General features: G+C 43.8%; 1 protein-coding gene across 5 annotated transcripts in view; it reads left to right on the top strand.

The window, feature by feature from the left end:
- The window catches only part of LOC145359845 (transmembrane protein 107-like), a 59,047-nt gene that overhangs the window by 24,693 nt on the left and 19,105 nt on the right, over positions 1-15,249 (top strand). For 2 of the 5 annotated variants that reach the window (XM_080214636.1, XM_080214638.1), the window contains exon 5: positions 14,874-14,970. The exons of 1 other annotated variant lie outside the window; for it this stretch is intronic. In XM_080214636.1, the coding sequence (XP_080070762.1) occupies positions 14,874-14,970 (97 nt within the window). Of the gene's footprint in view, positions 1-1,693; positions 1,764-14,873; positions 14,971-15,249 lie in introns of all 5 variants that reach the window. 2 more of the 5 variants (XM_080214640.1, XM_080214639.1) reach the window with 2 other exon arrangements.

The raw sequence follows: 15,249 nt of genomic DNA, 5'->3' as shown, positions 1-15,249 counted from the left end.
CTTGAATCTGTAAGATCTTTCAAATGGATCCCTTTGACAAATTTTGCACTCACGAGCAGGCGAGGTGCCAGGTTTAGAACATACAACATAGAAAAACTACAGCACAAACAGGCCCTTCGGCCCACAAGTTGCGCCGAACATCTCCACCTGCTAGGCTTACCTATAACCCTCAATCCTACTAAGTCCCATGTACTCATCCAGAAGACTCTTAAAAGACCATAAAAGACTTTATTTGTTCCACACAGTGAACTAGAAATCCATTTGAGCTGTTTTTACGGTGGTAAGTGAGAATGATCAGTGTGTGTGAAGAAATTGGTCCTCTGGCCTCACTTAAAGAACCAGAATGAGCTGTTGAGTCTCTACAAGTAGCTCAACCCATCAGAAGCATTAGATTTCAGGCCACTTGTCTGGGTGACAGTGGTTCTCAAGTAAGTCTCAAGAGAAGAGAGTGCCTTAGACTGAGGTAGACAACTACCTGGCTTCACAGAATTTTATATTTTACTAATCCTTTTTGGCCACATTTCCACCCTGAAGGTTTTGGGTTGGAAATGTTTTAGGGGCAATGGGTAGCAGAGCATTGCATTCGAGGTTTTTCCTTTGCATGCAGTGTTTTCTATCTAAGAAGATATCAAGGAAGCTAGCTGCTTTCAATGCTACGTGCATTTGTGGCACACGGTGAACTTCTGCCTTTGGCACTCAGTAGTAAGCTCCTTGTGGCAGCACAGGGATACATAGTGACTTAGCAGCTGTCTGCAGTCCAACAGGCAAGCCCCATATCATAAAGAAACCATAAAAGGTAGTGAATGATCAAAATATAACCATTCACAACCGTAACATTTTACAAGTAAGTTATACTTTGCTTTTTGTTCTAGATTTTCACAGAGTCTGCCTTATCAAGATCACATTCTAGACCCAGATGTCCCACCCCCATTTCTAACAGATCCTGTTTGCAATGTAAGGTGAAAAGGGCTGGGACATGACCTGCATGGAGAAACCCAAACCCAGAAGGGTCATCTGAACTTGGTGCTGCATTTCAAACAGATCCCACTTTCCGATCAAAGGGCCCCATCCCTACATTTGTGATTTACATTATTTTTTAAGAGTAGGCAGAAATGTCCGTAAAAGGCAAATAAGGACCAGGGTTTTCTAACACCAAATACATAGAGCCATTGGCTACCTGTGGGACTTTCCAATCCTTTAAAGTCTATAGCATTTTGTATATCTGTATATCTCACCAGCTCCACTATCGGGAAACCAGCTATGGGGGGGATTGACTCTGATAGGATCGGAAAATCCTGCCTGCGAAAAGATGGAGAGACCAATCAACCTGCCGTTATTTACATCATGAACTGTAGAAATTTTGAAATAAAACTAGCCTGCCTCTGTCCCTGATTTGAAATAAATCTGTGCTTTCAGTTTCAATAGATGTTTGTTAATCTAAGACTAAGTGCTATCAGTATACCATTATTACTGCTTGATTATTTCCAAAACTTACCATTATCACAGTGGAGGCTGTAAGTTCACAGTTTTGCAACTCCAGGAAGTTGTTAAAGGATTCATTATCTTTGATGTGGGATCACAAATGTTTGCTTTTATAAGGAATTACTTATTTGATGAGATTTAGATACGTTGGTTGGGCTTTTATTTATAAGTCTATAATAGATACTGACAACTTCACTTTACTTAATCTCAGCATGGATCTTGAAGCCTGCACATAGTGGATACTGGATAAGTTGCCATGGTGGATGTAAGGTCAAAGGATGGTGAGCATTTATGTATTGGCATGAGTTGGCACTAAGTTGACAGGGTTAAAAGGGGACATGGAATTCGATGGAGGAGCATGGTTTGGCATGGGAGATAGATGGGGGCAGGTGGGTGGTGGGTGGAAGACATAGATTGGCATAGAGGTCATGAGGGGTCTTTGAAGTGGGTGGAAGGTCTTAGATTAGCATTTGTTGGGAATGGGTTGGGATGGGTGAGGATTAGAGGGCTTAATATTCAATAGGGCAATGGGAATGAAGTCTCAGAGCACTGAGGTACTTTATGCAGGCCTCCTCAGCATTCAGCAACCCCTGTGGCTCCCTCCAATCCTCTGATCTGTGTCCAGGGGCAGCAGGCCTGACTCTTCAATGCACTAGCCTTACCCCCAACACTCCCTCCCAGAATGGAGATCCCATCATTCAGGGCATTTTCTTGAAGCAGGTGCTTTCAGATTTCCTGACTCTGCAAACCCACCTCTGCTGCTGTAGTTAGATTTTGATTTATGTTTTCGTTTGCAATTTCATAAAGAAGCAACTTTCTTCAGCTGTATACTAAATTCCTTAGCAGAGGATATATTATATTTCATACAGAATCATAGAGGTTTACAGCATGGAATCAGGTCTTTTGGCACAACCTGTCAATGCCACCCCCTTTCTGAACCACTGAGCTAGTCCCAATTGCCCGCATTTGGCCCATATCCCATACTTTGGCCCATACTCATCTTACCCATGTGACTATCTTAATTCTTTTTAAAAGACAAAATTACACCCGCCTCTAATACTACCTCTGGCAGCTTGTTCCAGACACACACCTGTGTGAAAAAAATTGCCCCTCTGGATCCTTTTGTATCTTTCCCCTCTCACTTTAAACCTATGCCGCCTAGTTTTAGACTCCCTTTGGGAAAAGATGTTGACTGTTTAGCTGATCTATGCCCATCATTATTTTATTGACCTCTATAAGTCTCCTATGCTTCAGGGAAATAAATTCCAGCTTATCTAGCCTCCTTGTAACTCAAACCATCAAGTCCCAGTAGCATACTAGTAAATCTTTTCTGCACTCTTTCTAGTTTAATAATATCCTTTCTATAATAGGGTGATCAGTACTCCACGTGTGGCCTTGTACAACTTCAGTAAGACATCCCAACTCCTGTATTCAGTGTTCTGACCAATGAAACCAAGCATGCCGAATGCCTTCTTCACCACTCTGTCTACTTTTGACCCCACTTTCAAGGAGCTAGATCTCTTTGTCCAAGTACTCTCCCCAATTTTGTAGCATTAACTGAGTAGATCCTGCCCCAATTCAGTCTATGAAAATGCATCGCCTTGCATTTATCTAAATAAATTGTTGCAATATTATCAATGGCTTCTGGTGATAGTGTGTTTTCACCAATTTAACTATCTCAGTGAGTGGCTTGGAGTCAAGCATGCTTGGGGATGTGAGGCTGCATATTAAATTGTAGGCCAGGGTCCCATGCACACTTGTAAGGATTGTCTTACTCTTCCCCTTTTCTTCCTCTATTCTGTTAGCCAGAAAATAGTAGCCCAAACATTCAGTGCACGGTATCCAATTCTACACAGAGGCATCAAAAAGGTCTATCCATCCAAATCGGAGCATATTTGCAAACACTCTTCAGTTCTTCAACTTGAGATGAACTTCAACATGACTTTATATTTACAATTTTGGGACTGATTTTCTTTCTTTTATCCTCATCACCAATGTTTAATTCCTGTCCACCAGTTAAGTAAATAACAACTATAACACTTAAGTTTATGTAACTATAATACATGGCTATCTGTTAGCTCTGAGAAGGCTCTAGAACAGAAACTCTAGCTCACCAGGGTGATTCCTTACCCTGCTTCCCAGTTGGTTCCCTAAGTCATGTGACCATTGCTTTGCTGATGGATCCTTCAAGGGACAATCACCACAGCGTGTAGTACGTTTAATTGAGACTCTCCTACACCTCCATCACCTGCACCAATAGCTATTTGAATAGTTTATTGACATTTGGAGCGGCTAAAGCAAGTTTGTTTAGTAATTTGGCCGTTAAACAATCAAAGGTGGTCTCAGTAGTCTTCCAGTGAACTTTCGTATATTTCTTCAGCAGGTTCGTTAATGGAGTGACTACTGTACTGTAAATCAGATAAACTTCCTGTAGAATTTGCACACTGTGAGGAGATGTTGTATTTCATGTTTGGTTTTCAGGAGAGAAAAGCACATATAGAACATAGAACATTACAGCGCAGAACAGGCCCTTCGGCCCACGATGTTGCGCCGACCAGTTACAAAACAATGACCCACTAACCTAAACCAATCCCTTCTCGTCCATAAACCTATCCACGGATCTCTTAAACGCCCCCAAACTAGGCGCATTTACAACTGCAGCAGGCAGGGCATTCCAATCCCTAACCACCCTCTGGGTAAAGAACCTGCCCCTGACATCCGTCCTGTAGCTACCACCCCTTAATTTAAAGCCATGCCCCCTCGTGCTAGATTTCTCCATCAGAGGAAAAAGGCTATTACTATCCACCCTATCTAAACCTCTAATCATCTTATATGTTTCAATAAGATCCCCTCTTAGCCGCCTTCTTTCCAGCGAAAACAACCCCAAATCCCTCAGCCTCTCCTCATAGGACCTCCCCTCCATACCAGGCAACATCCTGGTAAACCTCCTCTGCACCCTCTCCAAAGCCTCCACATCCTTCCTGTAACGTGGGGACCAGAACTGCACACAGTACTCCAAGTGCGGCCGCACCAGAGTTGTGTACAGTTGCAACATGACGCTGCGACTCCTAAATTCAATCCCCCTACCAATAAACGCCAAGACACCGTATGCCTTCTTAACAACCTTATCTACTTGACTCCCAACTTTCAGGGATCTATGTACACATACACCTAGATCCCTCTGCTCATCCACACTATTCAAAGTCCTCCCGTTAGCCCTATACTCGACACATCTGTTATTCCTACCAAAGTGAATTACATCACACTTCTCCGCATTAAACTCCATCCGCCACCTCTCGGCCCAGCTCTGCAACCTGTCTAAGTCTTCCTGCAAACTATGACACCCTTCATCACTATCTATCACACCTCCGACTTTGGTGTCATCAGCAAACTTACTAATCCACCCAACTATACCCTCATCCAGATCATTAATAAAAATTACAAACAGCAGTGGCCCCAAAACAGATCCCTGAGGCACACCACTCGAAACCGAACTCCATGATGAATATTTACCATCAACCACCACCCTCTGTCTCCTATCCGCTAGCCAATTCCTGATCCAATTCCCTAGATGACCCCCAATCCCATACATCTGCATTTTCTGCAGAAGCCTACCATGGTGAACCTTATCAAACGCCTTACTAAAATCCATATACACCACGTCCACTGCCTTACCCCCATCCACCTCTTTGGTCACTTTCTCAAAAAACTCAATAAGGTTAGTAAGGCACGACCTACCCGCCACAAAACCATGCTGACTATCTCCAATCAATTCTTTACTCTCCAAATAACTATAAATCCTATCCCGAATAATTTTTTCTAAAACCTTGCCCACAACAGAAGTGAGACTCACCGGTCTATAATTCCCGGGGAAGTCTCTGTTCCCCTTCTTAAACAATGGGACAACATTCGCTAACCTCCAATCTTCCGGTACTATACCAGAGGCCAACGACGACCTGAAGATCAGAGCCAGAGGCTCTCAATCACTTCTCTTGCCTCCCAGAGAATCCTGGGGTAAATCCCATCCGGACCAGGGGACTTATCTATTTTCAGACCCTCCAGAATATCTAGCACATCCTCCTTATCAACTGCAACACTGTCAATTCTACTCCCCTGCAATCCAGTGTCCTCCTCAGCTATATCCATGTCCCCTTGCGTGAACACCGAAGAGAAATATTGGTTCAATGCCTCTCCAATCTCCTCCGGTTCCACACATAACTTCCCTCTGCTGTCTATAACTGGCCCTAATCTTGCCCTAACCAACCTTCTGTTCTTAACATACCTATAGAACGCCTTAGGATTCTCCTTAATCCTATTAGCCAAAGTCTTCTCATGTCCTCTTTTAGCCCTTCTTAGCTGACTCTTCAACTCCCTCCTAGCCAATCTAAAGTTTTCTAGTGCACTACCCGAGCCCTCATGTCTCATCCGAACATAAGCCTCCTTTTTCCTCTTAACCAACGAAAAAACTTTTTTGGTGCACCACGGTTCCCTAGCCCTACCAATTCCTCCTTGCCTGACAGGGACATACCTATCACGGACTCGCAGTAGCTGCTCCTTGAAAAAACTCCACATTTCAGACGTTCCCAGTCCCTGTAATCTCCTAGTCCAACCTATGCTTCCTAATTCTCTCCTAATAGCCTCATAATTACCCTTCCCCCAGCTAAAACCACTAGCCCGAGGTTCATTCCTATCCCTTTCCATCACTAAGGTGAACATAACCGAATTGTGGTCACTATCACCAAAATGCACACCAACTTCCAAGTCTAGCACCTGGTCTGGCTCATTTCCCAGCACCAAATCCAATATAGCCTCACCTCTAGTTGGCCTATCTATATACTGAGTCAAAAAAACCTTCCTGCACGCTTTGTACAAAAACTGACCCCTCTAACGAGCTAGAGCTATAACAATTCCAATCAATATTAGTAAAGTTAAAATCCCCCATAACAATTACCCTATTACTTTCACTCCTAACCAGGATCGTCTCCGCAATCCTTTCCTCAACCTCTCTAGAACTTTTAGGAGGTCTATAAAAGACTCCCAACAGGGTGACCTCTCCTCTCCTATTTCTAATCTCCGCCCATACTACCTCAACAGACAAGTCCTCATCAAACTTCCTCTCTGACACTGTGATACAATCCCTGACCAATAAAGCTACCCCTCCCCCCTCCTACCTCCTTCTCTACTCCGACTAAAACATTTGAACCCCGGGACCTGCAGCAACCATTCCTGCCCCTGCTCTATCCATGTCTCTGAAATGGCCACAACATCAAAGTCCCAGGTACTGGTCCACGCTGCAAGTTCATCCACTTTATTGCGAATACTCCTCGCATTAAAGTATACACATTTCAAACCCTGCTCCACCCCACCCCTGCGATGCTGTGCATTGCAGTCCCCATCTATGCCCCCCTCACTTTCAACCCCTCTACTCAGGATCCCACCCCCCCTCCGAATCAGTTTAAACCTCCCTGCATAGCCTTAGCAAATTTACCCCCCAGGATATTGGTCCCCCTCTGATTCAGGTGCAGACCATCCCTCATATAGAGGTCCCACCTTCCCCAGAATGAGCCCCAATTGCTCAAGTACCTGAACCCCTCCCTCCTGCACCAACCCCTCAGCCACAAGTTCAAACTTTCCCTCTCTCTATTCCTCTCTAAACTATCCCGTGGCACAGGCAAGAGTCCGGAGATAACCATTCTATCAGACTTGGCCTTTAGCTTCCACCCCAACTCCATAAATCTCTGCTTAATATCCCCTTCCCTTAACCTCCCTATGTCATGTGTCCCCACATGAACTATAACTTGGGGTTGATCTCCCTCTCCCTTAAGAGTCCTGAATATCCTTTCTGATACATCCCGGACCCCAGCCCCTGGTAGGCAACACACCAGCCCTGAGTCCCTACCTTTACTTCCAACTCTCTTATCTGTCCCTTTAACTGTGGAGTCCCCAATCACGAGGCCCAATCTTTTACAGCCCCTAACCACCTGAGCTTTCACACTAGGCTCTCCCCCAGCAGCCTGCTCCCTTTGGCTATCCCCAGTTGATTCCTCCTCAACTGTAGCCTCCAGGACCAAAAACCTATTTTGGAGGGGAACAGCCCCAGGGGATTGTCCCCCCACCTGCTTCTTTTCCCTCTTCCTGGCAGTGACCCAAGACTCATTTCTAGGAGTGACAATCTCCTTATAACTCCTATCAATGTCCTCCTCCGCCTCCCGAATTATGCGGAGTTCCTCTAACTCCACCTCCAGCTCCTTTACACGCTCCTCCAGAAGCTGCAATCGAACACACTTCTTACAAGTAAAATCACCTGAAACACTACTAGATTCCCTCACCACATACATCCCACAGGAGATGCAGCTTACTGCCTGAACTGCCATCCCTGAAACAATTACCAGCAGAAAAATAAAAAATATAATAAAAAAAAACTTCCCCCACACTTATAATTAGGTTAGAGGAGGTGGGAGGGTGGGATTCTCTACCAGTGTAGAGGATCGGGTATCCTCTCTACACTAATTTATAGGGTTAGGGGCCCGAGAAAAAAAAAACTACAAATACCGGTAAGCGTCCTAGTGACGACTTCCTGTTTCTAACTAATTTAAAAAAAATCTATGTGAACCTTAGCTAGTCTGGCAGCACTTACCCTTGCCCCAGGATTGTCCCACATAGCTGACTTTGGCTTTGATAAACTTAGTTTTTACCAAATTTATCACCAAATCTGCTTTTGTGGTTCATCAGAAAATGCACTTGTGTGTTCCACATGTTCTTCCCAAGTGTTACTGTTAATAGATAATTGATATAAACACTGTGTAATCTAGCAATTACTCAGTTTGTCAGTCTTTGAAAGGCAGCTTTCCAATAACCTCACTTTGGTACAGGGTGTCTGGCATTACAAAAACAGAAATTTCTTTGGTTTGATCTGTGAGTAGGACTTGTTAGTAACTGTTAGCAAATTGATCTCACTAACAAAGTCTTAAAGACTCATCACTTTATACTTGCATGGAGGTTAATTGTAATTGATTTACTTAACTCTGAGTTTTTGAGGAAGTGACAAAGATAATTGACGAGGGTAGGGCAGTGGGTGTTGTCTACGTGGACTTCAGTCAGGCCTTTGACAAGGTCTCTCATGGCAGACTGATGCAGAAGGTGAAGTCACATGAGATCATACGTGAGCTGGCAAGGTGGATACAAAACTGGCTCAGTCGTAGAAGACAGAGGGTAGCAGTGGAAGGGTGTGATTCTGAATGGAGGGCTGTGACAAGTGGCATTCCTCAGGGACCTTTGCTGTTTATAATATATAAATGATTTGGAGGAAAATGTAACTGGATTGATCAGTAAGTTTGCGGATGACACAAAGGCTGGTGGATTTGTGGATAGCGATGAGGACCATCAGAGGATACAGCAGGATCAGTTGGAGACTTGGGCGAAGAGGTGGCAGATGGAGTTTAATCCAGACAAATGTGAGTTAATGCATTTTGGAAGGACTAATACAGATAGGAAATATACAGTAAATGGCAGAAGCCTTCTAGGAGTATTGATGGACAGGTGGATCTAAGTGTAAAGATACACAGGTCATTGAAAGTGGCGACGCAGGTGGAGAAGGTGGTTGAGAAGGCTTACCGTCTTCCATGCTTACCGTCATTGGCTGGGGCATTGAGTTTAAAAATTGGCAAGTCATGTTGCAGCTTTACAGAACCTTAGGCCGCACTTGGAATATAGTGTTCAATTCTGGTCGCCACACTGCCAGAAGGATGTGGAGGCTTTGGGGAGGGTACAGAAAAGATTTACCAGGATGTTGCCTGGTGTGGTGGGCATTAGCTATGAGGAGAGGTTGGAGAAACTTGATTTGTTCTCACTGGAACGACAGAGTTGAGGGGAGACCTGGTTGAAGTCTACAAGATTATGAGAGGCATGGACAGAGTGGATAGAAGCTTTTTCCCAGGGTGTAAGAGTCAATTACTAGAGAGCACAGGTTTAAAATGTGAGGGACGAAGTTTAAAGGAGCTGTACGAGGCAAGTTTTTTATAAAGAGGGTGGTGGATGCCTGGAACCTGCTGAGGTAGTGGAAGCAGGTATGACAGTGACTTTTAAGGGGTATATTGACAAATACATGAATAGGATGGGAATGGAGAGAACTGGTCCCGGAAGGGTTCAGCATGGCCGGTGCAGGCTTGGAGGGCCGAAGGGCCTGTTCCAGTGCTGTAATTTTCTTTGTTCTTTGAGTTAGCTAAAAGGTTTAAGATTATAATTTATAGATAATTATTTCAACCCAGCCACTTTCTGTTTCTCCACATACTTTGCGATTGTGCTTTCGCTATGAAGTCATTTCTTGATTTCCCGTGTGATTTTGTTCCTGGCGTGTTTTTTGATTCTCGGTTTCCTTTTATTCTCTGCTGCTGCTGGTGAATCCAGTCAGGTCCATACTCTTCTTGGGTTCATGCTCTTTTTGTGTTTTGTGCTGAGAAGAAAGAAAATAACTGCATTTCTACTGCACCACCAGCTGTGTCAAAGCACCTTTCAACTAAGTATAGTAGTGATTATAATGTAAGAAACTCAGCAGCCAAGGTATGCATTGCAAATTGTCATGAAGAGCAGTGGAATCATGAATCAGATAATGTTTTTGTGATGTTAATTAGGCATAAATATCAGCAGGATAACTTCTGGGATAACTCTGCTGATTTTCATCAAAATATTGCAGTGGATTTGATTTGATTTATTATTGCTCTATGTATTAACATACAGTGAAAAGTATTGTTTCTTGCACGCTATATAGGCAAAGCATACCGTTCATAGAGAGGGAAACGAGAGAGTGCAGAATGGCACAGACAAGAAGAGCCAAAAGGTCTGTTTCTGTGCCGTAGTGTTCTGTGCTTCTATGGTTCTGAGAAAGTAGAGGCGTTGGTGGGATTTCTTAGCTATAGTGTCAGCATGGGGGGACCAGGAAAGGTTGTTTTATACATCCACACAAGCACAGAAGTACGCCTTGGTTTAATATCTCATTCAAAAGAACAGTATTGTAGTATTGTAGATATAGCTAGGATGTAGAGAAAGATCAACTTACTGCAAGGTAAGCCCATTCAAAAGTTTGACAGCATTAGGGAAGAAGCTGCTCTTGAACCGGTTGGTACCTGACCTTTTTCCCGATGGAAGAAGGTGGAAGAGAGAATATCTAGGATACGTGGTTTCTTTAATTATGCTTTGCCGAGGCAGCGGGAAGCACAGACAGAATCAATGCGTGATGGTTTGGGCTACATTCATGATCTTTTGTAGTTCTTTGCGGTCTTGGGCAGAGCAGGAGCTGTACCAAGCTGTGATACAACCAGAAAGAATGCTTTCTATGGTGCATCTGTAAAAGTTGGTGAGAATTGTAGCTGACGTGCCAAATTTCCTTAGCCTTGATTTGGACCAGCTAGAAAAATGGGCTGAAAAATGGCAGCTGGAGTTTAATACAGACAAGTGTGAGGTATTGCACTTTAGAAGGACAAACCAAGGTAGAACATAAAAGATAAATGTTTGGACACTGAAGAGTGCAGTAGGACAGAAGGATCTGGGAATACATACAGAATTCCCTAAAAGTGGCGTCACAGGTAGATAGGGTCATAAAGAGTGCTTTTGGAACACTGGCCTTTATAAATGAAAGTATTGAGTATAAGAGTTGGAATGTTATGGTGAGGTTGTATAAGACATTGGTGAGGCCGAATTTGGAGTATTGTGTGCAGTTTTGTCACCTAATTATGGGAAGGATGTTAGTGGGGTTGGGGGAGCACGGAGAATGTTTGCAGGGATGTTACTGGGACTTGAGGAACTGAGTTACAGAGAAAGGTTGAATAGGTTAGGACTTTATTCCCTGCAGCGTAGAAGAATGGGGGAAATTTGATAGAGGTGTATAAAATTATGATGAATATAGATAGAGTGAATGCAAGCAGGCTTTTTCCACTGAGGCTAGGGGAGAGAAAAACTAGAGAACATGGGTTAAGGGTGAAGGGGGAAAAGTTTAAAGGGAATATTAGGAGGGGATTCTTCACACAGAGAGTGGTGGGAGTGTGGAATGAGCTGCTGGATAAAGTGGTAAATGCGGGCTCGCTTTTAACATTTGAGAAAAACTTGGACAGGTTCATGGATGAGAGAGGCGTGGAGGGATATGGTCCAAGTGCAGTTCAGTGGGACTAGGCAGAAAAATGGTTCGGCACAGACAAGAAGAGCCAAAAGGTCTGTTTCTGTGCCGTAGTGTTCTGTGCTTCTATGGTTCTGAGAAAGTAGAGGCGTTGGTGGGATTTCTTAGCTATAGTGTCAGCATGGGGGGACCAGGAAAGGTTGTTTTATACATCCACACAAGCACAGAAATACGCCTTGGTTTAATATCTCATTCAAAAGAACAGCTCCTACAACAGTACTCCCTCAATACCATTCTATAGTTTCATCCTTGATTTTTATAATTTGTTTTGATTAATTATTGTCATGTATTAGCATACAGTAGAATTATTATTTAGAACATAGAAAAACTACAGCACAAACAGGCCCTTTGGCCCACAAGTTGTGCCGATCATATCTCTACCTACTAGGCTTACCTATAATCCTCAATCCTATTAAATCCCATGTACTCATCCAGAAGTCTCTTAAAAGACCCTAATGAATTTGCCTCCACCACCGACAGCAGCCGATTCCACTCACCCACCACCCTCTGAGTGAAAAAACTTATCCCTGACATCTCCTCTGTACCTACTCCCCAGCACCTTAAACCTGTGTCCTCTCATAGTGATCATTTCAGCCCTGGGAAATAGCCTCTGAGAATCTACCCGTTCTATACTTCTCAACATCTTATAAACCTCTATCAGGTCACCTCTCATACTTTGTCTCTCCAGGGACAAAAGACCAAGTTCCCTCAACCTATCCTCATAAGGCATGCCACCCAATCCAGGCAACATTCTTGTAAATCTCCTCTGCACCCTTTCAATAGCTTCCACATCTATGAGAGGTGGCGGATGGAGTTTAATGCGGAGAGGTGTGAGGTAATTCACTTTGGTAGGAATAACAGATGTGTTGAGTATAGGGCTAACGGGAGGACTTTGAATAGTGTGGATGAGCAGAGGGATCTAGGTGTATGTGTACATAGATCCCTGAAAGTTGGGAGTCAAGTAGATAAGGTTGTTAAGAAGGCAGGGGGATTGAATTTAGGAGTCGCAGCATCATGTTGCAACTGTACACAACTCTGGTGCGGCCGCACTTGGACTACTGTGTGCAGTTCTGGTCCCCACATTACAGGAAGGATGTGGAGGCTTTGGAGAGGGTGCAGAGGAGGTTTACCAGGATGTTGCCTGGTATGGAGGGGAGGTCCTATGAGGAGAGGCTGAGGGATTTGGGGTTGTTTTCGCTGGAAAGAAGGCGGCTAAGAGGGGATCTTATTGAAACATATAAGATGATTAGAGGTTTAGATAGGGTGGATAGTAATAGCCTTTTTCCTCTGATGGAGAAATCTAGCACGAGGGGGCATGGCTTTAAATTAAGGGGTGGTAGTTATAGGACGGATGTCAGGGGTAGGTTCTTTACCCAGAGGGTGGTGAGGGATTGGAATGCCCTGCCTGCTGCAGTTGTAAATGCGCCTAGTTTGGGGGCGTTTAAGAGATCCGTGGATAGGTTTATGGACGAAAAGGGATTGGTTTAGGTTAGTGGGTCATTGTTTTGTAACTGGTCGGCGCAACATCGTGGGCCGAAGGGCCTGTTCTGCGCTGTAATGTTCTATGTTCTATGTTCTATATCTTTCTTGTAATGAGGCAACCAGAACTGCGCACAGTACTCCAAGTGGGGTCTGACAAGGGTCTTATAAAGCTGCAGCATTACCTCCCGACTCCTAAACTCAATCCCTCAATTGATGAAGGCCAGTACACTATATGCCTTCTTAACCATATCCTCGACCTGCGAGGCCGATTTAAGAGTCCAATGGACCCAGACCCCAAGGTCCTTCTAACCCTCTACACTGCTAAGAATCTTATCCTTGATATTATACTCCTTCATCCTATTTGACCTGCCAAAATGGACCACTACACACTTATCCAGGTTGAAGTCCATCTGCCACTTCTCTGCCCAGTCTTGCATCCTATCAATGTCACACTGCAAGTTCTGACATCCCTCCAGACTATCCACAACACCACCAACCTTTGTGTTGTCGGCAAACTTACCAACCCATCCCTCCACTTCCTCATCCAGGTCATTTATGAAAATGACAAACAGCAAGGGTCCTGATGCCAAGTCTGATGCCAGAAGGGAAGAAGCTGTTCTTGAGTCAGTTGGTACGTGACCCCAGACTTTTGTATCTTTTTCCCGAGAGAAGAAGGTGCGTGGGGTCCTTAATTATGCTGGCTGCTTTTCCAAGGCAGCGGGAAGCGTAGACAGAGTCAATAAATGGTAGGCTGGTGTGCATGATGGACTGGGCTACATTCACAACCCTTTGTAGTTTCTTGTGGTCTTGGGCAGAGTAGGATCCATATCAAGCTATGATACAACCAGAAGGAATGCTTTCTATGGTGCATCAGTAAAAGTTGGCCAGAGTCGTAGCTGACATGCCAAATTTCCTTAGTCTTCTAAGTAGAGGCATTGCTGGGCTTTCTTAACTATAGTGTCGGCATGGCGGGACCAGGACAGGTTGGTGGTGATTTAGACACTTAAAAACTTGAAGCTGTCGATCATTTCTACTTCATCCCCATTGATGTAAATAGGAGTATGTTCTTCACTATGCTTCCTGAAGTTGATGACTATCTCCTTTGTTTTGTTGACATTGAGAGAGAGATTATTGGGGTTGCACCAATTCACCAGGTTCCCTATCTCATTCCTGTACTCTGAGTGCTGAAGCCCTGGAGAGGGACTTAAACCGAAAATCTTATGAGATAGAGGTGACAGAGCTTCTACTGAACCACGACCAAGAATAACTTTTTGATTTATTACAAAGCAAAATAGCTGGAGGCATTTTCAGAGAAGGATGGATTTCATTGTTTTCTCTTTCTAGTGATAGCTGTTACCACCAAGTTCTTTATTCTTGTTACTTTAATAGCTCCTTTCATTTTATTTGTTGGTACATGTTCCAAACTGCTGTGCGGTGTTGCAGGGTCTTGGAAAAAAACGGAGCAGGTTCAACAATAAATTTCAAAGGGATTGAATAAATAGTTGAAGGGAAAAAAAAGCTCAAGCTATGGGAAAGTCGAGTGGAGTGGAACTAATTTAATAGTGCCACTAAAGTCCTGGCATAAGCACAATGGGCTGAATGGCCTTCTGTGCTGTATGTTACTGTGTAAATGAGTTTTTAAGTTATGAAGTGAATAGGGTAATGTAAATTGGGGAGTCAGGCTGCCACTCTATCTGAACAGTGCTGATTCTCTGGCTCTTTCCTATTAATTGTGCCTCAGCTATTGGAACACACGCCAGTGCCTCAGTTGCTCTTCTCTTCTTCCTGTTTGAGCAGTGGCCGTGCAATACATACTGGTGGATATTCGCTTTCTGCAGGTAGGTCATCTACCATGTTGAATAGCTGAGATGGAAATTCAGCCAAACACATAGTAAATTTCTCTGACCAGTTGCAGTGTGTGTGGATCATTGATGATAGTCACTGTATACAAGCATACTAAAGTTTTGAAAAGCTTGATCCTGAATCTACCTTAGAATCATAGAATCTATGATTCTAAGAAGATCATAGAATCTGTGATTCTAGGGTATATGCAGGGAGAATGTTTGGGAAACAATCTCACAGAAGGGAGTAGGCCATTTAGAACTGAGATGAGGAGA

The sequence above is a fragment of the Carcharhinus amblyrhynchos genome, chromosome 29 (assembly GCF_965287045.1).
Source record: "Carcharhinus amblyrhynchos chromosome 29, sCarAmb.v2.hapA, whole genome shotgun sequence".
Classification (NCBI taxonomy): Eukaryota; Metazoa; Chordata; class Chondrichthyes; order Carcharhiniformes; family Carcharhinidae; genus Carcharhinus; species Carcharhinus amblyrhynchos.
This window is presented reverse-complemented; position numbering and strand designations above follow the sequence as displayed.